This window comes from Diabrotica virgifera, chromosome 2 (genome assembly GCF_917563875.1).
Source record: "Diabrotica virgifera virgifera chromosome 2, PGI_DIABVI_V3a".
Lineage (NCBI taxonomy): Eukaryota > Metazoa > Arthropoda > Insecta > Coleoptera > Chrysomelidae > Diabrotica > Diabrotica virgifera.
The window spans coordinates 20234783-20262086 of NC_065444.1; the positions used below are offsets into that span (position 1 = coordinate 20234783).

At 32.4% G+C, this 27304-nt stretch overlaps 1 protein-coding gene across 1 annotated transcript in view; it reads right to left on the reverse strand.

The window, feature by feature from the left end:
• LOC126880626 (rho GTPase-activating protein 100F) overlaps positions 1 to 27304 on the reverse strand; it is a 262842-nt gene that overhangs the window by 100456 nt on the left and 135082 nt on the right. Inside the window, exons 8-10 of the mRNA XM_050644637.1 lie at positions 21369 to 21548; positions 8019 to 8150; positions 2491 to 2600 (exon numbers count right to left, since the gene is read on the reverse strand). Coding sequence (XP_050500594.1) covers positions 2491 to 2600; positions 8019 to 8150; positions 21369 to 21548 — 422 coding nt within the window. The remainder of the gene's footprint in view (positions 1 to 2490; positions 2601 to 8018; positions 8151 to 21368; positions 21549 to 27304) is intronic.

Below are 27304 nucleotides of genomic sequence, written 5' to 3' on the forward strand. Positions count from 1 at the left end.
TTAGGTGTGTCCATTTATATCTGTTTGTGTTTTTTGCATCCATTCGTGGCCAGCCATTGGCTTGATGTCATCAGTCCATCTTGTTTGAGGTCTGCCTCTACTTCTTTTGCTTGCTCTTGGTCGCCACTCGAAAATTCGCTTTGTCCAGCGGTTGTCTTCCATCCTTCCTATGTGTCCTGCCCAGTTCCATTATAACATGGCAACCTTCTGGATCGCATCTGCTATTTTGATCGCCTTCTTTTCTCTTCATTGAACTTGCGATCACTGAGCTTAATGTTGAGCATTCTGCGTTCCATAACTGAGAATAATCATTCTGTATGTTCTTAATTAGACTATCACCACGCCACGTCCTGACAAGGGCTTAAGGAATGAAGAGGATCTTGGTCTTTCTCGTTTTCTTCTAGTTGGAGATCGAAAACCATCGAAAATATTTACCAGAACAACATAATCGAAGTAACTGACCCAAGTAGAATAACTAACTGACCCAATTGATGCTATCAATGAGTCCTTGAGTCCTCCATTGTTCAACCTGATCACGGATGAGGTAATAAAAAAGTAAGAACTAAAAAAGGATGCCAATGCCAAATGGGAGAAAATCGAGCAACGTATCAACGTATGCTGCTCCAATTTAATATATCTGTTAGAACATTTAACATTTTTTCTGAATGAGACAGAGTGCAGAAATAAAGATATCGGTAAATAAATGAAAGGCAGTAAACAAATGAAAACCCTTAAAAATCGATAGTAAAACACTCTGGGATAGAGATAGAAGTACGGATATACGACGTAGATGCAAACTGGAGAACATTATGGGCTGGGTAAAAAATAGAAGAGTATGGGGAGATCATATACGCTGAATGACATTCGAGGAATGGTTCCACAATAGGAAGGCGATCAGTGGGAAAACCACGAAATGACACCTTAGTGAAGGCACTCTGAAAAATAGCCAGAGTCATGTCTACACAAAAAGAAGAAACTTTCTTCTGTGAAATGAAAGTTTTAAATCAATTAATACATTTTGTTTTTAAGGACAATATACATATCTCTATAACTCTCTCTTAGTATCTGCATTTCAAAGGAGTAGGGGGTTCAAAGGAGTAGTGATGCGCATTATAAGATGCTGTTTCCAGTTAGCATCTCTAGCCTTTCCTACTCAATTCCTATCCTCACCTCCACGAAGTGTGGTCTTGACCACCCGGAAACCTGAGCAACCCTGTTGGAGATTGGGTAACCAACCCCAATGGAAGGCACTGTCGGGGCGAACGAGGAAGGGAGAACATGGTCCTCCGAAAAGGGGGTTCTGCTACGGACCAGCAATCCATACGTGGAAAAAAAAATTGCTACGAGACGAATATTATTGCCTTGGAATAGGACAGACAACAAATTGGAGCGAGAAGTTGAAACACGAATAATGGGCAGAAAACAGATCTTTCTTTGCAATGAAACATCTAATGAAGTCAAAACTTCTTTCACGAGGTGCAAAAATCCAGATATATAAGACCATAATACGACCAGCAGTCGCGTATGGAAGCGAAACATGGACGCTAACAAAAAGAGAAGTAAATAAATTGCTGGTATGGGAACGTAAAATCCTTCGAATGATATATGGCCCTTGCAGAGACAACGTGACAAACGAATGGATGCGCAGATACAATAACGAGCTAGAGTCTCTATTCGAAAAAAAATATCTAGTCAGATATTTATATAAAGGCTAATAGACTCAGATGGGCAGGGCATGTGATACGCAGTAACGACAATCGCCTTATAAACAATGTGTTCTGGGAAAGGCCAGATGAAAGAAGGTCTGAAGGAAGAAAAAGGTGGAAAGATGCAGTCAAAGAAGATCTATGGGAATTAGTGGCACAGGACCGACAAACATGGAAGGCAATTGTGAACGCGGCAAAGACTCACGAAGAGTTGTAGCGCCATTGATGATGATGATGAGTATCTTCATTTCCTAATCAAATAAGCTAATAGCATCAAATAAGGTTAATAGTCTCTAAAAAAGAGCTAAATTTACAGAAATTCGTGAATAACAGAATGGGTTACATTCTACTGATATTTTAAATATGATATCTGAAGAGAGAAATAATCATTTAATTTTCTTGTTATACTTTATAATAGAAATTTATATTATAAATATAAATGTAAATATAAATTTCATAATATAAATTTATATATTTATAAGTCTAAGTTTTCACTCTAATGGCATATAAAGCAACATAATGCTACTCTACATCCCACCAGAATGAAAACAATGGGAATCTTCTCTGGTTACACCTCCGAGGCTTCTACAATTTGCAAGCCATATATTTATATTTAACTAAATGAAAGCAACAAAAGCAACATTTTATTCTGACTAAAAGCTCATATTATGTAAATATTTTTCGAAGTTTATTTAGTAGTTCAAGTAGATCACGCTTATGTTTATTGTTATAACCTGAAAAATCTCGAGCATAGCCCCATTCTTGTCCCCTTTTTTTCACTTACCTCGATCCCTTCGTATGGAGGAGGGCATTTCAGGTGCTGAAAGGGCTCCGTCCGCCTCGTCCTGAATAAGGGACACGCTTCTATCTCCGAATCTTTTATTCATAGCCAATCTAAGGGAAAAGAGAAAGAATTATATGATAAAAGGCGAAAAGATATAAGAGTTTTTACACCGAATACTGTAATTTTACTTGTGATATTTTTTCTTAGGGATCATTTTTGTAATAAAATTGTATTAGGAGCACTGGTATGAGTTAAATCACGTATTGTTTGGTTGATTATGTAGATAGAGTATTCACGAATGTGAATAATAGTACCATATTTTAATCAAGTTTATACAGGGTGTTCAGAAACTCTACCGACAAACGAAGACAGGATATTCCTCAGATAATTTTAAGATATTTTAACCCGATTCACCTAGTCCTAAAATGCTTCCTAAGGAAGCTAGAGCTCTTTGAAGATGGCGTCTTGTAATTATTTTTTCTTAAATAACTCCAGAACTCTTCTATTGAAAAAAAAAACGAAAATTGGTATACATATTTATCTCCTAGAGATAAATCGATTCCATGCATTGCGAATTTCTATTACCGGTCATAGGTGTCCGTTTTGGGTAGGGCAACACATATTTTATCGCATAACTTTTTTATCTATAATTTTTAAGCATTTTTGATTCTGGATTATTAAATTGTGTGTTATTCTACAACTAAAAGGTACTTTTGTTTTAAGTCGAGAGGATACACCTTTTTCTAGAAAAACCGATTTGAAAATTTTTCTTTTTTTTAATTTCCAAAAAAAAATTAAAAAAAACTATTTAAAAATCCGAAAACTGGTACGTTTATTTATATTTCAGAGGTTAATCGATTCCATCCATTGCGAATTTCTAGTACGGGTCATATGCATTCGTTTTGGGTAGGTCAACGGTTATTTTATCGCATAGCATTTTTGTCTTTAATTTTTAAGCATTTTTGAGTCTAGATTAATAAGTTATGAGGTATTCTAGTACTAAAAGTTACTCTTGCTTTAAGTTGGTAAAATACACCGTTTTTTTTTTATTTTCAAGTTTTATTCAAATTCAAGAAACTAAAAATTTTCAAATCGATTTTTCTAGAAAACCGTGTGTCATACCGACCAAAAGTAAGAGTACCTTTTAGTACTATAATACCTTACAATATAATAATCCAGTGTCAAAAATGCTTAAAAGTTAAAGACAAAAAAGTTATGTGATAAAATAACCGTTGCTCTACTTAAAACGGACGCCTATGATCGGTATTAGAAAATTCGCAATAGATGAAATCGATTTATCTCTGGAAGATAGATATACTTACCGATTTTCGTTTTTCTAAATTGAAGTGTTCTGGAGGTATTTAGGAAAACTAATTACAAGACGCCATTTTCAAAGAGCTCTAGCTCCCTTAGGAAACATTTTCGGACTAGGGGAATTGAGCTAAATTGTCTTAAAATTATCTGAAGAATCGCATGTCTTCGTTTGTCGGTAAAGTTTCTGGTATAGAGAAAACTAAATTACAAAAATAAAAAATATTTTTTAAAGGTTGAAGCCTATTTGACAATAATTTATTTGGTAACGTTTTTCAAACCTAGTTTGAAAAAACACGTTTGAGAATCTGACGATCGCTATGTTAGACTGTACACAGCGATGCAAGAATTTGACTTTCCAAAAATATCTAGTCAATTTGATACGGATATGTATGGAAGGGTTACGATATAAGGTGAGAGTTGGACAACAATAATCATAACTATTCGGAATAAACAATGGACTAATGCACTTTCACCACAATTCTTCAACATAATCAGCAGTGTAAAAATTGAAATAACGACTACAGTATCTCTCCGAAAAGGACCAAATTTTAGTGTTGGCATTTGCAAACTATATTGATCTAATAAGAAACACCAGATTAAGGATGAAGGAGACCTGACTTTCATCAGGTTCGAGAAGGAAGCAGAGAAAGTGTGGCTCCTACTAAATGAAAACAAAACTAAATATATGAGCTGCAATAACCAAAACAGATGGAATCGGACAGAACATCACCATCGATGTCGCTAATTTTGAATGCGTCAGAGAATTAAGTATCTTAGAAAAACAGTAACTGAAGGCAATAACGGATCACATGAAATAAACAGTAGGATACAAGCAATAGATATCTTTATGCCCTTCATAACCTTATAAAACTGCAACAACTAACAAAACCTACAAAGATACAACTATGTAAACAATCATACAACTCTTACTGATGTATACTAGCGAAACGTGGACGATAACAAAAGAAAGTGAAGAGCTACTTCGTGTTTAGAAAAAAAAGTCCTAAGAAATTATATCTTTGGGCTTGTGCTTGATAAAGCAGCAGGACAATATAGGAAAATAAATAAGAACTAACAAAGAGCTCAAAGAACTACATCCAGCCGCTAACATAATATAAGGAATAAAGTTCAAAATACTCCAATCGACAGGATACCTCAGAGGACATTCTGACGAAAGAATTGTAAGGCTAGTATGGAAAAGAAGCCCAACTGGAAGAAGACCACGGGGACAACTTCGACTTCTGTGGCGAGATAATATCGCAGGAGACCTTAAAGCCATGGGGGTTAAGAATTGGATGGAGATTGCTTAAGACAGAGAGCAATGGAGGCATTTTCTCAAGTCAGCTAAAACCCACAAAGAATACGTAGCAAGTAAGTTATATACAGGGTGTTTTATTAACAATTGTCCTGATCGTAACACAAAATACGAAGATTTAATCCAAAACACTTACATAGAATATTCCTCCTTACCGAGATACAGAGTGTTTTATTACAAATATTTTAAAATGATTTTAGCCCATTGTTTTAACACCTTTTAATATTTTTTGTTAAAACTTGACACACAGTTTACACATGTTGGGGTTCTTTAACTAGTCTTAAAAGATAGTTTTCCGCTGTTACCAGAGGCGTACTGTAGGGATATATACTTCATTTTCGCCGTTTTCCCCCTCACAATCTACGCCAATGTCGTAATAATCATTTCAGCATGTTTTTGATTCCTTGTTACTTTTTACATAAATATCATTCTTTTGTCTCATTGCGATAAAGTAAGCAGTTTTCAAGTTATCTGCGTTTAAAGATAATGTATTCCATAAGACTATGTACTAGGGATGGGAAAAACCTACCGGTTTAAACCTAAAACCGGTTTTTTTACTACCCAATAACCGGTTTTACCGGTTCTTTTTTGTCCCGGTTATAACCGGTTTTTTCTTTTTAAACTAAAAACCGGTTATTATTACGGTGATTAGGATTAGGTTAGGTATTATTTTGGATCCCAATCATTATTATTGTCAAGTAATTATTCCAAACAAAACCATAATTCAAATTTTATTTTATTTTATAAAATAAAGAAGCAAACTGAAAGTACAATCTCACATCAGCCAGAAACAATTATTAAGTTTTATTATATAATATTTCCTTGAAAAGTTATTTGTAATCATAATATTTACATAAGACGTGATCTGGTTGAATTAGACGCAAACATCATCTATTTTCACACTTAACTCTTGACATTGAAAGTGGGTGAATGACTTTTTCTGATTACCAAAAATAATGCTCTGGCTATGAATATCGAATTACTGATTACGAATACAAATCTCCAAGAATTTCGCTACGTTTTCAAAACGATGCACTTTTACAGGAAGTATTAAATGAGTTAAAATGTACCTATTCTACAAATATACAAACGTGTTAAAAATAATACATGTTCTTTCGATAGTACTCATTTTGATCATGTTCATATCGAGTCGAATGGAGTATCGCAAACTAAAGTGTATTGTAAATGTAACTTTGTAACCTATTGGATTAAAAAAAAACCGAAAACCGGTTTTTGGTTTTTTTGGCCGGTTATAACCGCTAGGTTAAACCGTAAGCAAAAAAAAACCGGTATAACCGAAAACCGGTATTTTGTCAAAAACCGCCATCCCTACTATGTACTTTAAACTATATTCAATAAGATTATGTGTTTAAAATACATAATCTTATTCAATCCATTACATTAAAACGCAAATAACTTGAAAACTACTTACTCTATCGCATTGAGACAAAAGGATAATATTTACGTAAAAATTAACGAAGAATCAATCGAAAAAACATGCTGAAATGATTATTACGACAGTGGCGTAGATTGTGAGGGGGAAAGGGGGCGAGAAGGAAGTGTATATCCCTACAGCACGTCTGGTAACAGTGGAAAACTATCTTTTAAGACTAGTTAAAGTACTCTAGCATGTTGTTCTGAAGCTATTTCCTTGTGGCATTTTTATGATTAATTATTTATATGGGAAATAAGCCACAATTAAAATGAAAAAAAAATAATTTTATTAACGTTTCGACGCCCAAATCGGGTGCCGTTGTCAAAATACAAAATATTACTAAAATAAACTAAAGTGTTGTTGCTAAGCAAAAAAATTCTTCTAATAATTTATTTAATCTCACTCATTTATATTGGCAATTCAGATATTTTATATTTACAGCTAGTACATATTTTATATTTTAGTATTACTTATATATCTAGTATTATTAATATTATTTATAATTTAAACATGTTACAAGTCAGAATTTGGTATTATTTTTTGAGAGTAAATTAATGTAAGACCAAATACTTACGATGTCGGGATAGTATCACAGGTTTTTCCTGGTTTTCCCTTGTGATTTACTATGAGGTCTCTAACGCGAGAATTTTACTGTCGTTGCATTTGGTTGTCTTTTTAAAGACATATCACATGCTATAATTTTTTATGACGGATATTCTTGAGTTGGGGTTAATTTCATGTAATCGAATGAACTATCTTTCAGTAAGTCGTCCCAGGAACGCAACTCATAAATATTGGCAATATCATTTTAAAGTCTTCTACTTTAAAATGTATAATATATGTCTGAATTGCCAATATAAATGAGTGAGATTAAATAAATTATTAGAAGAATTTTTTTGCTTAGCAACAACACTTTAGTTTATTTTAGTAATATTTTGTATTTTGACAACGGCACCCGATTTGGGCGTCGAAACGTTAATAAAATTATTTTTTTCATTTTAATTGTGGCTTATTTCCCATATAAATAATTAATAATACTCTAGCATGTGTAAACATTCTGTCAAGTTTGAACAAAAAATATCAAAAGGTGCCTTAACCATGGGCTAAAATCATTTTAGAACATTTGTAATAAAACCCTCTGTATCTGGGTAAGGAATAATATTTTATTCAAGTGTTTTGGGTTAAATCTTCGTATTTGGTGCTAAGGTTTCTCCAATTAGGTACGATGTGGACAATCGTTAATGAAACACCCTGTATATTGTATTTAATCATCATACAGCGATCCTTACTAGTGCAGACAACTAATATTCCGTGCACTGAATATGGATTATCTAAGAACATAAATTACAAACTTAAAAAGCTCCCGAACTATACGGCATAGTTTAACAGTGGCAAGTTAAACAAGTTGACATACTCTAACAATATTCTTAATTAAAATGGAATTAATAGCATGTTATATCCTACCTTGTCGCCGCTCTAGTGTCTCGGGGCAGAGAGTTAAACTTGGTGGTAATGTCTTGAGTTGTCAACGAGTTTTGACGGCCCAAAGTGGGAATGGTGCTATGAGGAATGCCGCCTGCAGCTCCTTGACTGCGACTGAAACAACAACGACAGGATTAGAAAAGTAGTTCTTGTACGTGTTTCAAAATGTTTACTTTTCATTAATCATATTCTAAAGAGTTTTAATGTTTTAAGCAATAGTATATGTACATTCAACATATAGTCCGTTCTTTAACGGTAAAATATTGCAAAACCTCTAAATTGTAAAGAACTGCTTGGATTGACATGAAATTTGGCATACACATAGCTAACAAGTCAAAGAAAAAAATTGATATTGTGCCGATATGTGCTTTTGCCCTGGGGTGGTTTTAACCCCCTCTTGGGGGTGAAAAAATTTTCGTCCAAAGGAAGTCAGGAAACGGATAAACTGGCTAATTTTAAGTAACTTTTGTTCTATAGAGTTTTTTCACTAAGTCAATACTTTTCTAGTTATTTGGCAGTGAATATGTTCATCTTTTCAACAAAATAACCACGCTTTTAGACGGTTTTTCGCAAATAACTCAAATAGTAAGTATTTTGCCGAAAAAACATTCTTAGCAAAAATATAGCCTGTAAAAAATTTCAAAAAATGGTGTATATACGTCACCTCTCTACACCTAGTAGAAGCAGAGTTATAGCTAATGAAAAATATGTTCATATTCGTCAAATTCCAAATGAAATATTTTAACGTGAAATAACCAAAAATGAAGCACATTTCGGGGAAAACTCATTAAAACTTATTTAAAGTGTTTAAAAAAGCTTCATTTTTGTGTTATAAAAAAAGTTTCTAGCATCAAAATTAAACAAGTTACGCTCAAAATAAAGTTAGTCTCTTTTGGTTTTGGTAAAAAAATCGACAAAATCACCCACTAATTAGTATCTTTAATGAACTTAATCGTTACGATTTCATAAGTTTCTTGACTCATGTATATATTGTTTATATTATCTGTAAGTTTAATCGGTTCAAAGTCCTTATTATTGAAAGGGCTGTAGTTAAAAGGGCTTAAACCAGTCACTGATCACGAATGTATGCAATTTTAGAAACAAAAAATCTTAATCAATTTTTGTCCAACAGAAAAACAAAAAAATACATGATATTCAGAAAAGCAAATCTAACTTTTTTTGTTTTTCGCGATTTTTGGTATCTCTAACAATTTTTAAGTTAGTTTGAAAAAAAGCATATTTTTCAAAATTTAAATTTTTAAAAATTTTACTTTGAAACCAAATTTTTTCACAAATAAGCACTTTGAATCGATGAAACTTACAGATCATATAAACACAATATAAGTAAAATAATTTGTGAAGCGGTAACGATTAATTTGCTAATTAAGTTGCTAATTAGGGGGTGGTCTTCCCAATTTTTTTTGCAAAAACAAAAGGGACCAACTTTATTTTGAGCGTAACTTGCTTAAATTTAATGCTAGAAACTTTTTGTGAAAACAGAAATAAAGCTTTTTTTAAACACTTTAAAAAAGTTATAATAGATTTTCCCCAAAAAGTGCTTAATTTTTTGGATATTTCACGTCGAAATATTCTATTTGAAATTTGGTGAATATGAATCTATTTTTCATTGGCTATAACTCTGGTTCTACGAGATCCAGAGACCTAACACGTACACATTTTTTTACTTTCTTATAGGCTATATTTTTGCTAAGAACGTTTTTTTTTTCGACAAAATACTTAATTTTTGAGTTATTTGCGAAAAACCGTCTAAAAATGTGGTTATTTTGTTGAAAAATTAACATATTCACTTGCAAATAACTCGAAAACTGTTGACTTGGCGAAAAAGCTCTATAGAACAAAAGTTACTTAAAATTAGTCAGTTTACCTATTTCCGGACTTATTTTGGACATATATTTTTTCACCCCCAAGAAGGGGTGAAAGGCACTCCCAGGGCAAAAGCACACATCGGCACAATATCACTTTTTTTCTTTGACATGTAAGCTATATGTATGCCAAATTTCATGTCAATCAAAGCGATTCTTTAAAATTTAGAGCAAAAACCGTGAAAGAATGGACTAATAATTATTCAAATCATAATGACAAAACTAATTAAAGTAAGAAGTTAGTTAAACACAAAAATAAGTCTTAGGATCTGGAATCTCATTTGTCGATAACAGTAAAGTTTACTGTTTACGTTTACTCGTATAGTGTAACAAGATACAACTTTCTTGTATGACGCACATTGAACTCGCCAAAGAAATCAAACCAAAATATTGCCGAAGACAATAAAAGATGAATGGGTAAATACTAAAAGACGAAAAAGATGGATAATTTAGGACAAAAATAGTAAAAATAGTTACCTGTGACACCACAGGAAATAATAATACAATGTTGACAAATATTTTAAGTTTACCAAGGAATATAAGTTTATGTGAAGAAGTTTCTTGCTTTTTTTTACCGTTGCCTTTTAAGCTGATTTTTATTCTTTTTTGGCTTTTGCAAAAATATTTATATATTAAATACGTATATTAATTTTTTGTATAATAGTAATATAAATTGTATATTAAAAATATTTTCTAATTTTGTTGGAAACGTCTATGTTATTAGAGAAGGCAATGCTTATAACTTAATATGTTTCGGAAGTGTTTAAGAAGTTGCTATCCCCCAACCGGTCATGGAAATATCACTTTTTCCTTATTTCCTCCACAAAGTTTGTGCAGTGGTAAACTAAGTACTGAAATATATCTTGCAAGAAGATCGCTCTCACGAAGCGAGATACGTCTCGAAGATTTTATTAAGGATATTTATCTCGAGTAGTTTGCGGGACAGAGAGTCTTAAATAAACACATCAGATTTTATTTCATTTTAAAGATGGAGCAGTCCTTCAAAATAGAGATGAACATGAGCTTACAGTTTTAAAAAAGTTTACATCAACAGTATTTAATTAAAAATCTTCAAAATTTTTATTATTGTTTTTCTGAAGCTATTTTCTTGTGGCATTTTTGTAACTAACTAGTTTTGATGGGAAATAAGCCACAATTTTACTAAAAACATTATTTTATTAACGTTTCGACGTCCAAATCGGATGCCGTTTTTCAAAATACAAAAAATGTTAATGAATTAAACAAAAATGTTGTTGCTTAGTAAAAAATTCTTCTAATAAGTTATTTAATCTGACTAATTTATATCGGCAATTCAGATATATATTATACATTTTAAAGTAGAAGACTTTAAAATTATAATCAATTACTTTTAATAGGAAATAAGCCACAATTTTAGCAAAAAAATGATTTTATTAAATTAATAATTTAAAAATTATTTATTTTAAAATGTATAATATACGTCTGAATTGCCAATATAAATGAGTCAGATTAAATAAATTATTAGAAGAATTTTTTTTTACGTAGCAACAACATTTTTGTTTATTTTAGTAGTATTTTGTATTTTGACAACGAAATCTGATTTGGGCTTCGAAACGTTAATAAAATCATTTTTTTGGTAAAATTGTGGCTTATTTCCCATTAAAAGTAATTGATTATATAAAATGCCACAAGAAAGGAAAGGACTATCCGAGAAACTTAAAACAATAAGAAATAAATTCAACATTTCAACAACATTCAAAACAACAAACACGTTGAGATCTATTCTATCTAAAACTAAACCTAACAGTGAACAAGAAAGAACAAAGAATTGTATTTATAAAATAGCTTTTAAATGCGAACAAATTTATTTAGGTGAAACATCAAGACCATTAAACGTTAGAATAAGTGAACATCAGTCTTATATTAAAAACAGAGAATTTGATAGATCTCAAATATGTCAACACGCATGGGATAATGAACATAGAGTTCAGTGGAGAGATTTAAGTATGGGCCATTCCACGAACATACGCCTGTTTTGGATTACTTCGACAACGAATATTTTACTGTGCAACATAAGAAGTACGAAAGTAAATGGCGCTAATAATTATTCCATTAAACAACAATGTAATTTGCAATTTACTTTAGTTCTTCTTATTTTGCACAGTAAAATATTCGTTGTCGAAGTAATCCAAAACAGGCGTATGTTCGTGGAATGGCCCATTATACTTAGTCCTAAAAGAAACAGATAGTAAAAAGAGAAAAATCAAAGAAGCGGCTCTAATTATGCTAAACGAAACCAATTGTGTCGCAAATTCCTCGGTAGAATGCAGTAGGATGTGGTTACCCATACTAAAAGAGGAAGTCAATAGAAAGAAAATACCACGATTAGTAAGTCAATAACATATCGAGTTAGTACATATTGATATTTTAGTATTATTTATATATCTATGTACTATTAATATTATTTATAATTTAAAATAACATATGTACATATTAAGGTTAGAATTTGGTATTAGTTTTGAGAGTAAACTAAAGTAAGACCTAATACTTACGATGTCGGGATAGTATCACGAGGTTTTTTTCCTGGTTTTCCCTCGTGATTTACTATGGAATCTCTAACACGAGAATTTTACTGTCATCGTTGCATGTGGTTGTCTTTTTAAAGACAGATCACATTTTATGATTTTTTTTGTGACGGATATTCTTGAGTTGGGGTTGATTTCATGTAATCGAATGAACTATCTTTTAGTAAAGTCGTTCCAGGAACGCAACTCATAAATATTGGCAATATAATTTTAAAGTCTTCTACTTTAAAATGTATAATATATGTCTGAATTGCCGATATAAATGAGTCAGATTAAGTAAATTATTAGAAGAATTTTTTACTAAGCAACAACATTTTTGTTTAATTCATTAATATTTTTTGTATTTTGACAACGGCATCCGATTTGGATGTCGAAACGTTAATAAAATAATTTTTTAGTAAAATTGTGGCTTATTGCCCATCAAAACTAGTTAATTTCTAATATTGTTACTAAACTTAGACAAAAGAATGATCAAGATAAAAATGGATACAAACACAAGATATAGTCAGAAGTTAATATCGCCGATCCGGAATAAGAATGACCTAACTGCAAAAAAATTTCTCGGTGAGCAAAAAACGATTTTTAAATATTTCCATATATTTAAAAATAATCATCCAGGAGCATCGGTATGGCATTTATTCTTACAATGATGACTTTTATTTTTATCCTGATTGGTTCGAATTTCATTATCTTAATTTAATCCCCCCATTTTCAACTCTATCTACAGTTGCTTCATTATTCATCTGAAACAAGGTGAAATGGCGCATAATTCAATAACGACGCAACTACTCTGTAGTGGCTCAGCACATAGTTACATTTCTGTCGCTTTGGTATCCTATTTACCCGCTCACAGTATTTTAGAAGTTAAGTACGCAATAAACAGGAATTGAAAAAATTTGCAGTTACGTCACTCTTTTTCCGGACAGGCGATACGACAAAATTCATAATAAAAAATAAACAAGTAATGGATTTGACCGTTTCTTGATGTAAGTTCATTTTATCTAATAAAAAAACATTGAAAACTTTTATTTTCAAAACGTTCACAAAATTCACTACAAATTAATGTCACCACAGCTGTTTCGGCAGAGTACTCTTCTCAAGTGATTTGTTCTTACTATGCGTCTACACTTTATAGTCTTTAACTGAATAAGTCGAGTCTGTCTTAAAAAGATTGAATCGACCGGATAGGGGTTTGTCAAAAGCGGAGGTTGTATTACTTACTTTTCTAGAAAAACGAATAATATTCAAGATATCGTCGTTGCCAAGTCAAAAGCTGCTATGTGGGTTTTAAAGAATTTTACAGGAGACAGACAAAACCTAAACGTTCAATTCAAGGTCGTTAATTATTTCTGCTATGTGCATGAAGAAATCCACATAGCAGTGTATGAAGGGCGCGCGTTATGTAAATATTTTTCTTCTGCGTGGATGAAGGCTTCACATAGCATGTTTTGCGATACCCGCTCACATAACATATTTTTTAAACTTAAATATTACAGCAATAATATGAATTACCATATAACTGTATTTATAGGACGGTGACCAACGTAAAAATCTGTTAAATGGTACAGATATCTCCTTTTATGAAAAAGTCCCACTTAGCAGCTTTTGACTTAGCAACGATGATATACACTTTGAAAACCTGGTCGATGCCAGGTCGACAATATCTTCGATGCACTATTCATATTCATTCGTCGAAGCGACCTCAAAAACCTCGGGATAACAAGTTTAAACGATTTTCATAATGAATTTCCATAAATATCTAAGAGAAGACGTACACCACGTACCTCGTACAGCATCGTTGATGCAATATTTGTGTTCTACGACCTCAAAAACCTCGGGATAACAAGTTTCAAGGATTTTCATAATGAATTTCCATAAAACGCCAGGAGATGGCGTAGATACAGGGCACCAGGTACCTCGTACAGCATCGCCGGAGCAATATTCGTGTTCTGTGACCTCAAAGAACTCGGGATGACAATTTTCAAAAATTTTCATAATGAATTTCCATAAAACTCCAGGAGATTATGTGTATACCGGGATACCGGGCACCAGCATGATACAATAACCCAGTGATTGTATCATGGGGTACCAGGTACCTCTTACGTCCTCGCCAAAGAGATATTTCTCTTCAGCGAGCTCAAATATCTCCGAATATAAAGATTGAAATAATTTCCAGAATTATTTTGGAATTTTTATTTTTTGGACACTTTTAGATGTACTTTGGAAAATGCATTTTCCGCCTACAAAACTGCAATTTTTATTTGTCCCTCATGCGAATGTCAATTTATCAAGTGGTCAAGAATTTTCTTGAAGCCTCTCCCGAATCGAATGCAAAAGGTTTAATAACGATCCGTCTTAATTTAAAAAAGTTAGGGGTGTAAAGCTTTATTTCCTCGCCTAATAGGGTTACCACGTGCACATACATCATAACGAGAAACTTGTAAGACTGGTATGAGAGGAGATTCCTACAGGCAAAAGACCACTCGGACGTCCCAGACTGCGATGGAGAGATAACATCCAAGCAGATCTCCGAAAAATGAACATCTCATTTGACCCTAGGTTGATAAAAGACCTAACAAATGCAACGCCTCGCCGCTCGTGCGCGGACGCTAAGTTGCTACACCGGCTGTCGGATGACAACAAAGGCGTAGCCCGCTATGCTCTAGTGGAGATGTGGGGGGTTCGTTGAGACTTCTCTTTTAACCTGAAATAGATATTAACTGGGCGCCAGGCAAGTTTGCCCCACGGCCCACGCCTAAAGTAGACTGCAACTCCAAACCTACCAAATTGTTGCAGTACCAATCATGTGGTGTATGGAACAAATGAAATTAAGCGATACCTCACGTAAAAATTATCTATTAATAATAAGTAAATAAGTAATAAATAAGTTTAGTCCGTAAACATGCAAAATTAACAAAAAAATAATAAACTGAATCATAATAATACCATAATATTGAACAACCACAACGATAACCTACAAAGTAACTAGATGCACCAAAGCAAATAGGGCTTCTAGCCCTCAAAATTTAACCGAAAATTGTAAGCGTCACATGAGCTCAGGCGCAACCGCTGTAAAACAAAAAAAAATATAACAAACCGAAAACACACTAGGTACTATTCACAAATAAATTAAAATTAATAAAAGCTAAAGAACATAAACCCAAAAAAAGTAAATTAATCAAAATCCTTATCTTAATTCTGTACTGAGGTATCCAACGATGTATCCAATTCCAATAAGAAGAATAACCAGTAACATATCAACGACATACACAGACGATTTCAAACACAACAAATCTTAATACTGAAAGAAGAAATCGGGAGGAATTGGAACTAAACGGAACTAATCGAAACTGAACGGAATAAATTGAAACCCTAAAAGAGAAAAAATAGTATTAGAATATCTCCTTTTATTTACACTAACATATTTTATAAAACTAAATCTATAATTACTAAGTTAACGTGAACTGTCAAAATGACGTCTATTACTACAACAATTAATATTAAGAAAAATAAAAACTAAAAGCTGACTGAAATGACGTCAGAGAAATAATTCTATTTTAGTGGCAATGTCAAATAAGAAAAAAAAATGAAAACTGTAAATTAATGTAGATTTCTTCAAAATGACGTCAGAGCAACGATTCAAATTCTATTTCAATCAATAAATAAGAAAACAATAGAAGATCTTATACTAACCTTTGGCCAGAAGGGTTTTCCAGGGGGTACATATACAAAAAACTCTTCTACTTCCCACAGAGTATTTCCAACAATAACTAGGTACTATCTACCCCTATCTATTTTGTGGTTTAAGGCCTAATAACTGCAAAAGAAAATAACAACTCTCAGAGAAACTAATAAATAAAAAGCTCGGAAATCAACAATGCACTTACTGCAGCGCTTAAGAAATCGAAATAAGACATACCTGATGTTCTTTTCCTTCAGAACGGCTTCAGGAATCGTTACAGCGTATCTAAAATGGTGCTTTGAAAATAGGTCCCGTTTCATACGGTGTGAACTTGACAACTACACAAAATGTACCTACAACACTACAATATGCCAAGTTCAATTAACATAAATTCTGGCCGATATCCCCAATGAGGGTGATCTATCCAAGATCAGTTGCCTGAAAACTTATGTTCCAAGTAGCACCCCAATTTTAGAATTCGACGACTGTCAAAGTGACTTACCGTAACGTATCCATGACAACCCTTCCCAAATTCAAAGTCTGCTATCTATTCGATTATTTATTTAAGAAAATAGGAGAAATGCGGAAAACGATATTAAAGAGTGGAATAAACTTATTAATAAAAATAGTATATAGATGATTGAATTTTTAAAACGTAACACAAATTGGAAGAAAGTTGCACAGTCAGCCAGGACCCACCCAGGGTTGTAGCGCTACGTGATGATGAATATGGTTGCCAGTTTACCAGATACAGCGCGAAAACATTTTCCAACCCTTTTTGTTAAGATGGCGGCGGGAGGACAATGATAACAACCCTTCGAACTTGAACTTTAACTTATATTAACCAACCCTACATTAAAAAAAAAAATAAAATTGTACCTTACGAAAAATGCAACCTAAATACAACTTTTCAGTGGACCATAAAAATGAAAATAAAACGCGATTAATAAAAAAATAATCATAGTGCTTTAAAAAACATATAAAAATCAACACTTGCCGAAATTACTTCGCGTAAAATCCAACCTGCAGCCAAAATTACTCTACCCCGTTTATGCTTGTTATATTATCACTGCAGTCCACGCGAACACGAGGTAATTTTCATAAATTTTCCCAAAGTAATGAAACCTAATATTCTGTCACATATTTTTCTCCGGAAAAGCGTTTATCTCAATGAAAGGCGCGAAGTGAACGCCACAATTCAGATTTCGTATATAAAATTGAGCGTAAAAAAAACAAAAAAAAGCTGCAAAAACAGCAATGATTAATCTCTGCCGACGTCGTACGTCTACATTTTTACTAGTGGCGAGAAAGCAACAGGATTCTGTTGTTAATTTGAAAACTTTATGTTTACTGCATGCGAAAATTCATTCATTTGTAACCGAAATTATAGGAATTTTGTTCTTGACGTACAGCTATTAATGAAAATAATGTATGTAAAAAATGTACCTACGAAGAAATCACAATATTTTAATAGAAGAAAAAATAAGACTGACCTATATATGGACTAATACAGAATATATGGAATAAGGAAACAATGCCCGAAGAATGGAAGAAAGGAATTATTGTGACAATCCCAAAACAAGGAGACCACAGGATATGTAAAAACTACCGAGCAATTAATTTACTGAATGTAACATATAAAGTACTGACTGGTATAATTAGAGACATACTAACAATATACACAGAACAAAGCATAGGAGACTACCAGTACGGTTTCAGAAAAGGAAGATCCACGATAGATGCTATCCATACACTAAAACAAGCGATAGAGAAAACATACGAGTACGACGGAGAAGCACATAATATACTTTTTCTAGACTTTAAACAGGCTTTTGACAAACTAAGTAGAAGAAAAATGATCCAAGACTTACAAGAGAGCAAAATACCAAATAAAATTATAAGAATGATAAAAATGACAATGCGAGATTCCCAAGCAACAATAGACACCGGAAGAGAGAAAACAGAAATAATAAAAATTAAAAATGGAGTAAGACAAGGAGATGCGCTCTCAACTGTACTATTTATTCTATCATTAGATAAGATAATAAAAAAGTTGTCAAACGCAGGAACTATAAATAAAAATACAGTACAAATAATTGGATATGCGGACGATATAACCATAGTAGCAACAGATAAAAAGGCATTAAAGAAAACCTTTCAAGAAATAGAAAACGAATCCAAACTAAGAGGACTGGAAATAAATGAAAATAAAACAAAATACATGAATGTAAGTAAAAAAAGAAGACGCAACTGACAGAAATGACAATAGACGCACACAGCTTCGAAGAGGTTGAAACATTCAAATATTTGGGAGTATTAGTCAACAGAAGAAATGAAAGTGTAGATATGAAAAGAAGAATTCAAGCAGGAAACAAAGCATTCTACAGAAATAAAAAAATTTTCAAAGATAAGAAGATAAGCCGAAATACAAAAATGAAAATCTACAAAACGACCATAAGACCAATAGTGCTATATGCTTTGGAGACATTCACATTAACAGCAAGAGAAGAAGAGCAGCTGAAAGTTTTTGAGAGAAAAATTATGAGAAAAATTCTGGGACCAAAGAGGGAAAACGAAGAGGATGCAAGGCAATGGATGAACCACGAAATACAAGAATGGATGGGTCAAGAGAATATAGTAAGAGCAACAAAAGCACAGAGAATTAGATGGTATGGACACATAATGAGAAGAGAGAAGAACAATCCGTTAAGAGTTATAACCGAATGGATACCACCAGGTACAAGAACCAGAGGCAGGCCTAAACTCAGATGGAGACAACAAGTGGAAGAACACTTAAGAAGTATGGAAATTAGAAATATAGGAAGCAAAATCAGAGAGAGAGAGAAGAATGGAGAAAGGTAGTGGAAACAGCGAAGTCACACCAGCAATTGTAAAACCAAAGTCAGAATGGGATGATCCCCCACAAAAAGGATCTTCAAGTGAAAACAGCTTCAGCTTCCTCGGGAGCGTACAGCTTGTATATATATATATATATATATATATATATATATGGACGAGTCAAGTAAGGTTAGTCAAGTCAAGAGTCAACTGTTATGCGTAGGTTTTTAGGGAGCGTACAGCTTGTATATATATATATATATATATATATATATATATATATATATATATATATATATATATATATATATATATGGACGAGTCAAGTAAGGTTAGTCAAGTCAAGAGTCAACTGTTATGCGTAGGTTTTTACTGGTCATTCCAAAGTACTTTTCTGATGTTGAATTACCAAGATTCCTTAGCATTACCTTGGCAAGTCTACATACTGGCCCCTCTTCGCATCTTTTCACAGTTGTTTGCGTGTGAGAGTGGCATTTCGCAATTTCTGCGATTGTTGTAGTTGACCAGCCAAAAAGATCTCAAGCCCTAAGAGTTTTAGGCTTGCTGCCTTCCTAGCTGGCTTATCAGAAATGCGGTTTGCCTTTATTTCCATTGTGTTCTTTAACCCACCTGAGGATGCTGTTACCATCCGAAGTTTAAGCTAGTGACTCATGACACTCCATTACTAAGCCTAATGTGATACGTGGGCTATTCAGGGTTAGCAGCGCTTGTCTGCTATGTGTGTAGATTATTATGGTTTTATCGGTTATACCTTTTTAGGTTATCTCCTATGCGGCTATGAAGGTACCAGACATTACAGTCATATTTGCCTATACCTCATTTTATACTGAGATCCCTGGAGTATAGCCTCACCTACCACTTTTTATCATAAAACTTTAGATACCATTCTTTTTATTAAAATTAAGCAAAGTACCCCGCACAAACCCTATGGAAATTAGGTCCCAGTGGATTTCGTTCATACTTTGGGAAAATACTCTTTGAAGCATCCTAATAAAAAGTTCTCCTGGGCACAACTCAATCCTGGGGTATGAAGGATTTTCAAGATATAGAGGCACAAACTCGGAAAATTATAAGATTTACTGGGTATTCCAATTCCCTGAGTTACTGGTTATCTGGCATCATGTAGAAGTTTGGATCAAGGAAAAGTACTGGTAGTCTAGGATTTTTTCCTGGCTATCTAATGGCGACCTTTACTTTGACCTTGACCTTCAATGGACGCCATCTTCTAGAGTTTCGAGGGTTTTGGGCAATAAATTTGGGATCGCTAAACACGAATATGCCATCAGAATTGACCTCTGGAGGACGTGGTAGCCAGGACCACTGCAAGGGACGTCATCTTCTATAGTTTCGATGGTTTTTGGCAGTTAATTGATGCAAATGAATTACTAGAGGGTTTCTTGAGGTCGCCAAGTTATCCAAGGGTATCCAAGGTCTATGAAAGGCGCTACTGGAGTTTCGAAGGTCTTTGGTACTACATTAATGCAAACGGATTAGTTATAGGTTTTTGGGGTTGCTGAACACGAATACGTGATCAGCACAGACACAGGAGCACCTGGTGCCTAAGACATGCTATCTTCTGGAATTAAAAACCTAAGAGTAATTTATTTGATTCCTCCATTTGATTCCTCCGAAACTCCAGAAGATAACCTGTCTTAGGCACCAGGTGCTCCTGCGTCTGTGCTGATCACGTATTTGTATTCAACAACCACAAAAACCTATAAATAATCCGTTTACATTAATGTAGTACCAAAGACCATCGAAACTCCAGGAACCCCTTTAATTGACCTTAGAGAGCAGGTGCTCCGGGAGTCAGTTCTGGTGGCATATTCGTGTTTAGCGACCTCAAAAAACCCTCCAGTAATTCATATGCATCAATTAAATGCCGAAAACTATCGAAACTCTAGAAGATGACGTCCGTTGAAGGTCAAGGTCAAAGTAAAGGTCGCCATTGGATAGCCAGGAAAAAATCCTAGACTACCAGTACTTTTCCTTGATCCAAACTTCTACATGTTGCCAGGTAACCAGTAACTCAGGGAATTGGAATACCCAGTAAATCTTATAATTTTCCGAGTTTGTGCCTCTATACCTTGGAAATCCTTCATACGATTAAGTTGTGCCCATGAGAACTTTTTATCAGGATGCTTCAAAGAGTATTTTCCCAAAGTATGAACGAAATCCACTGGGACCTAATTTCCATAAGGTTTGTGCGGGGTACTTTGTCTGGGTTATATTCATAGACTGAGTGTGAATAATATCACCCGGAATGTTGCAATTTATTGTAACAGATTTGTATTTAGTTTTAACAAAAAATCCTACAAACTACAAGGATTTCTCTAGAACTTACCCATAATAATAATAACCGGCCCTGGATCCAGACGTGGCTTCTGTATCACTGGAATAGTCCAGACTACCCCTAGTTCTCCGCATCGTGCCTGCCGTGGAATATTGTGACCCGCTTGTACCGTATTTCGCTTGGGCTATTTGAGCTGCTACTGCCGCCTGGTCCACAAATCGCTGATTGTATCTAAAAAAGAGTTAGAGCACCTAAATACTATCTACTTATAACACAAAGAAGAATAAAAATAAAAATATTTAGAAGCCGAAAGAAGTAAAAGGGCTATGCCATTTTTGGACAAAACCAATACTTCTTGAGTTATTCTCTTTCCAATAACCCCTCATGCCTCATGAGTCCAGGGTAATAAGGTTTTTTCCATGACACTTGAACAGCCAGGGTACTGATGCGTTTTTTTGGCAGGTAATTCCTAAGAGCAGATTTTAACTATTTCCTGCATAGGATCTGGCGGCCCTTTTTATTTATAAACAATTAAGTGTCAAAAATGGCATTTTTCATTTTTTTTTCAAATCAATGGAAAACAGGGAATCTTATGGTTTTTTTAGTACAAATATCTTTGAGATTATGGAAAAAGCTTTAAAATGACATACTACAAAGTTTGATATACTCATTTATTGTTAACATAATTGCGAAAAAAGGTTGGAATTGCAAAAAAAAAATTTTCGCAATAACTGTTGTAAAAATTAGTGTACAGCTTTGAAATTTTTGTCAAATAAGGGTTCTTTGGTGTTTAATATGTGATAAAAATTTCAAAGCGATTCACTAAATTGTTTAAATTTTATTCAAATTGTTTATCCCAGAGAGCATTTTTTTGCAATAATATAAGTCAGAAGTAAATGACGTTAGAACCATTCCACAGGTGTTAAATGAAAGGGCATGAGCTATGGTTTCAACTGGGTTTAAAAAAAGTGAATAAAAAATGCATTTTTTAGTAATAAATAATTATGCAAAAGTATCGTAAATCTTTCCTTATAAACCTTTTATTTTGTTATATAAGAAATTATACATATTTATTAAAAATTTATCAATTATGATGTAGATAACATTGCTTGGTAGTTGTGCACTTAAAACAGTGTAAAAAAGTTAATGTTTTTGGAAAAAGTTATTCAAAAAGTTTATAAAGCAAAATTGACGATACTTTTGCATAATTATTTATTACTAATAAATGCATTTTTTACTCACTTTTTTAAACCATTGTTGAAAATGTAGCTCATGCTCTTTCATTTGACACCTGTGGAATGGTTCTAAGGTAATTTTTTTCTGACTTATGTTATTGCAAAAAAAAATGCTCTCTGGGATAATCAATTTGAATAAAATTTAAACAATTAAATGAATCGATTTAAAATTGTTATCACATATTAAGCACCAAAGAATCCTCATTTGACAAAAATTTCAAAGCTGTACACTAATTTTTACAACAGTTATTGAGAAAATATATTTTTTTGCAATTCCGATCTTTTTTCGCAATTACGTTAACAACAAATGAGTATATCAAACTTTGCAATACGTCATTTTAAAGCTTTTTCCATAATCTCAAAGATATTTGTACTAAAAAAACACTTTGTTTCACTGTTGTCCCTTGATTTGAAAAAAAAAATGGGGAAATGTCATTTTTTTGACAGTTAATTGTTTATAAATCAAAATGGCCGCCAGATCCTACGCAGGAAATAGTTATAATTTGTTCCTATTGGTATTACCTGTCGAAAAAGCGCTTCAGTACCCTGGCTGCTGAAGTGTCACGAACAGGGTATATTTTTGTCTTATTGCCCTGGCCTACATATACTCTTGTACGTCAAGCCGCTTGGCTGATATTAACTTAAGGCCCCTTTGGTCCTCTACCCTCAAACCATTCATTAGATACTTACTTTTTAGTCTACCATCTTTTCAACGGCCTCTCATAAGTCATGATCTGACGAGCCCTACCTCCACCACGAAACGAGCAAAAAACGAGCAGAATTGACCTTAAATTTTGTTGAAGCCGCTAGGTTAATTCCTATTAGCGCATCCATCAAATTTTTATGACGCAATTTTTACCAGAGAAGTAATAGAAAAGCCTATTGATATGGAGCATACATTATGTGCTTTGTAGATTTAAAAATTGCTTTTGACAGGGTAAGGAGAAATAACATCTTAAATTTATTACAAGCTTAACAAAAAATATACCTACCATCAGATAATAAGGATAATTAATGAAAATAAATAGAACAACAAGACCACACTTATAATTTCAAGAGGAAAAACAGAATGCATAGAACTAAAAGGAGGAATCCGCCAAGGAGACTCGCTCAGTCCATTGTTATTCGAAATGGTGATGAATCAAATAATTCACGACTTAAGAAAACGACATGGATACCACATGGGAGCGCATAAAATCACGATAATATACTATGCCGATGATGCTGTACTAATTGCTGATAACGAGGATGACCTACAAAGGTAGCTCTACACCTTTAATATCACAGCAAACTAACTTAGTATGAGGGCCGGTTGTTCGAACGCTAATCAACAATGATCATTATCAAATATTTAATTACTGTCACCAACTGTCAATGTCAACTTTGTTTGGGTTGCTGAAAACATAATTGATTACAATTATGAAATTACTTAATCAATTATGTTAATAATTGTTATGTTAATTGATTAACTAATCTCATAATTATAATCAATTATGTTTTCAGCAACCCAATAAAAGTTGACATTGACAGTTTTGGTGACAGTAATTAAATATTTGATAATGATCATTGTTGATTAGCGTTCGAACAACCGGCCCTGAGAATATCAGTAGAAAAAATTAAATTAATAGTGATCAATTAAGAGCTGGATAGATGTAAACTAGAAATAGACGGCAAAATTGTAGGCAATTTAATTATCTAGGAGTAGAGATCACTAGTGACAGGAATATAAGAAGAGAGACCACAAGGCAATCAGCAAAAGCAGCAAGAGTAATTGGCTGCCTCCTAGAAACCATATGGAGAAACAAATATCTGATCACGCAAAGCAAAATAAAAGTATACAAGACAATAATAAGACCAATCCTAATATATACAGCGGAGACAAGGACAGATACAAGAAAGACGAAACAAAAATCAATAATATCGAAATGAAAGTACTTATTAAGATCCATAGCGGGCATATCATTAATGCCTGGTTGCACCAACAGATCTTAAGCTCCAGCTTAGCTAATCTCTACTTATAGATAGGGCCTTCTTGAGTATCACTTACGTTGCACCATAATTTTAGATTCTTACCTTATTATCAATTATAGGGGAGTGCAATTAGAACGAGAAGATACAATGTTTCGGAAAAAATCAAACAAGGTTATATTTTTCTAAAACTGTTTTTGTTAGTTTATAAATATGTTAAAGTAAAAAGTTCTACTCACAAATTTCGCCGCTAATTGTTTATTAATTGTTTGAACAATAACAATTGTTTTGTATAAATAATGTTAAGAATATGGGTGAATTCAACATTTTATTTTGATAAAAAATGTTTTTATTTTAGTTTTGATTATGCTGAACCCGAATCTGACATTACAATTTGCAAATTCAAAATGGCGGATTCAAAATGGCGGATTTTTTCCTAAAATTCCTTAAAAAGCAGTTGTAAAATCCGAATTTTTTTTATAAAACGTGTTTGTTTACACATATGTGGATATTTTTGAGAGGTTACTGAACCTGAATCAAATTTTGATAATTTAAATTATAAAATGGCAGATCCAAAATGGCGGATAACTTAAAAAATAGTTGTAAAATCATAATTTCTTTACAAAATGTATTTATTTCTACATATATTTATTTTTGAGAGCTTTGATAAACCTAACTTAAATGTTAACATTATAAACTATAAAATGGCGGATCCAAAATGCGGATCTAAAAAGAACATAAAAAAGAACATTTTTCTAAAACATTTATTGTCTTTATTTTTAACAGGTTGTTGAATCTGAATTAAAGATTAACAATTTAAATTTCAAAATGGCGGATCCAAAATGGCGGATATTTAAATGAAAAACAAGTAGAATCCAATCAAACAGATATGGAATTTCCTTCTTAAAAAAAAGACAAATAATTTTCACAAAAATATTAAAAATTAAAATGTATTAGAAAGAAAGAACCAATTATTCAAAATCTGTCTCTTCAATATTCAAAAAATTGTTGCAATGGAATCATAAATAAAAAGTTATTCTTAGTAAAAAGCTCTGCATATTCTAAAACTTTAAATGCAATCATAAAATATCAATTTTTATCAATTTGGTACAAGATATGTCAATAAATAAAAATTTCAATTAGGAGTAAAATACCTATATTTTTCATAATACTGAAAATTGTTATTATGGAAAGTTGTTCAGAATTAAAAACGATGTGTCAATATGCAATTACACTTTAATGCAATTTTTTTACATAATACCTCGTATAATATTGATAAAATATAATATTTTATATTTGCATATTAAGTGTTAGACCATGCACAGCTATTTATGACGAATAACTTTCTTCATAAAATTAATAATAAATCAGTTATCATAAATAATAAGTGAAAATTTAATGATGTTTGGTATAATTAATTTGAAACAATATTAAAAAAAAACAAATTTTCGATTAGAAGGATATAATTACATATTGGAACATACTTTTTAATTCCAAACAACTTTCTTTATAAAAATTTTCGATATTGTGAAATATAAAGGTACTTTACTCTTTAGTGAAATTCATATTTTTTTACATACCTCGTACAAAATTAACAAAATTTGATATTTGATGGTTGCATCTTATGTTATATACGATGCAGAGTATTTTATAAAGAATAACTTTTTTCGTAAAACTGATATTAAAAAAGTTATCAATAGGTTCCAAGTTACGCAGACATACTGTATAAGAGCTAAAAAAAATTTTTGTTGAACATTTATTATTTTTGAAGCTTATTATTAAGTTAATTTTAGGTAAGTTTTACAGAAAAAAGTTTTGATCACTCTGTATATACATTTTTTCAGCTGGTAATTTTCGGTTTTTGTATTACATTTTTGTTATCTTTCTTAGTTTTCTCAAAAAGAAATTGTTTATTTCATTTTTAATCTAAAATAATTAAGTGTTTTTAAAGATTACATCCTAGGCTTTGAAAAAATATTAAAAAAATTGTATTAAATTTATTCAAACTTGAGTAATACCGTCTTAAAGTGGTGGGAATTCTGTAGAACTACGAAGTTTTCAAAAATTACATTTTTTGAGACAGCGTATTATTTGAATTAAATTTTTGAGATTTTTTTTGAATGAAACATCGTTTAGTAAGATGATTGAGAGGTAAGTTTGCAAATTTGAGAGCTTTGTAAGTAAAATTGTATTAGTTACACATTTTTAAATCATTTTTAAACAAAATTCATGTAAGTCTCAATTTCCGCCCACACCGTACTTATGTCCATACATTTTATTTCTTTTTGTTACAACCATAAGATAGCTTATTTTATCTTCTTTCATGTCCAATTTGTAAAATTTCTTTTGATCCATTAGTTAAAGAATTACATTAAAAAAACTCAACCGTGCACTTCTTCCAACGCTAGTTTACATTGCGCCAATGTGTGTGAGAAGGGTGACTTTAGCGTTATAAATAAAAAATTACGGAAGCTAGAGATTTAATTTTAGAAAAATCTTTATATAAGGTTTTTTTTGTAAAATTTTCTGAATTTTCCAATAGTCAAGTCAGTTTTTTTCTAAAAATTATATTTTCGGAGTTATTTAAAAAAACATCTAACTTCGCTGTTCATTTGTTTAATAAAAAATGAAGCACCCACTTCTCGAGTAGAACTTTTTGATATGTTGTTTATTAAACATTTCTTAATGAAATTACAAAAAGTTTTATCTTGTTTGATTTTTTCCGAAGTGAAAATCTAAATGCACTCCCCTATTATATCTATTATTATATTATGGTATTCTCTT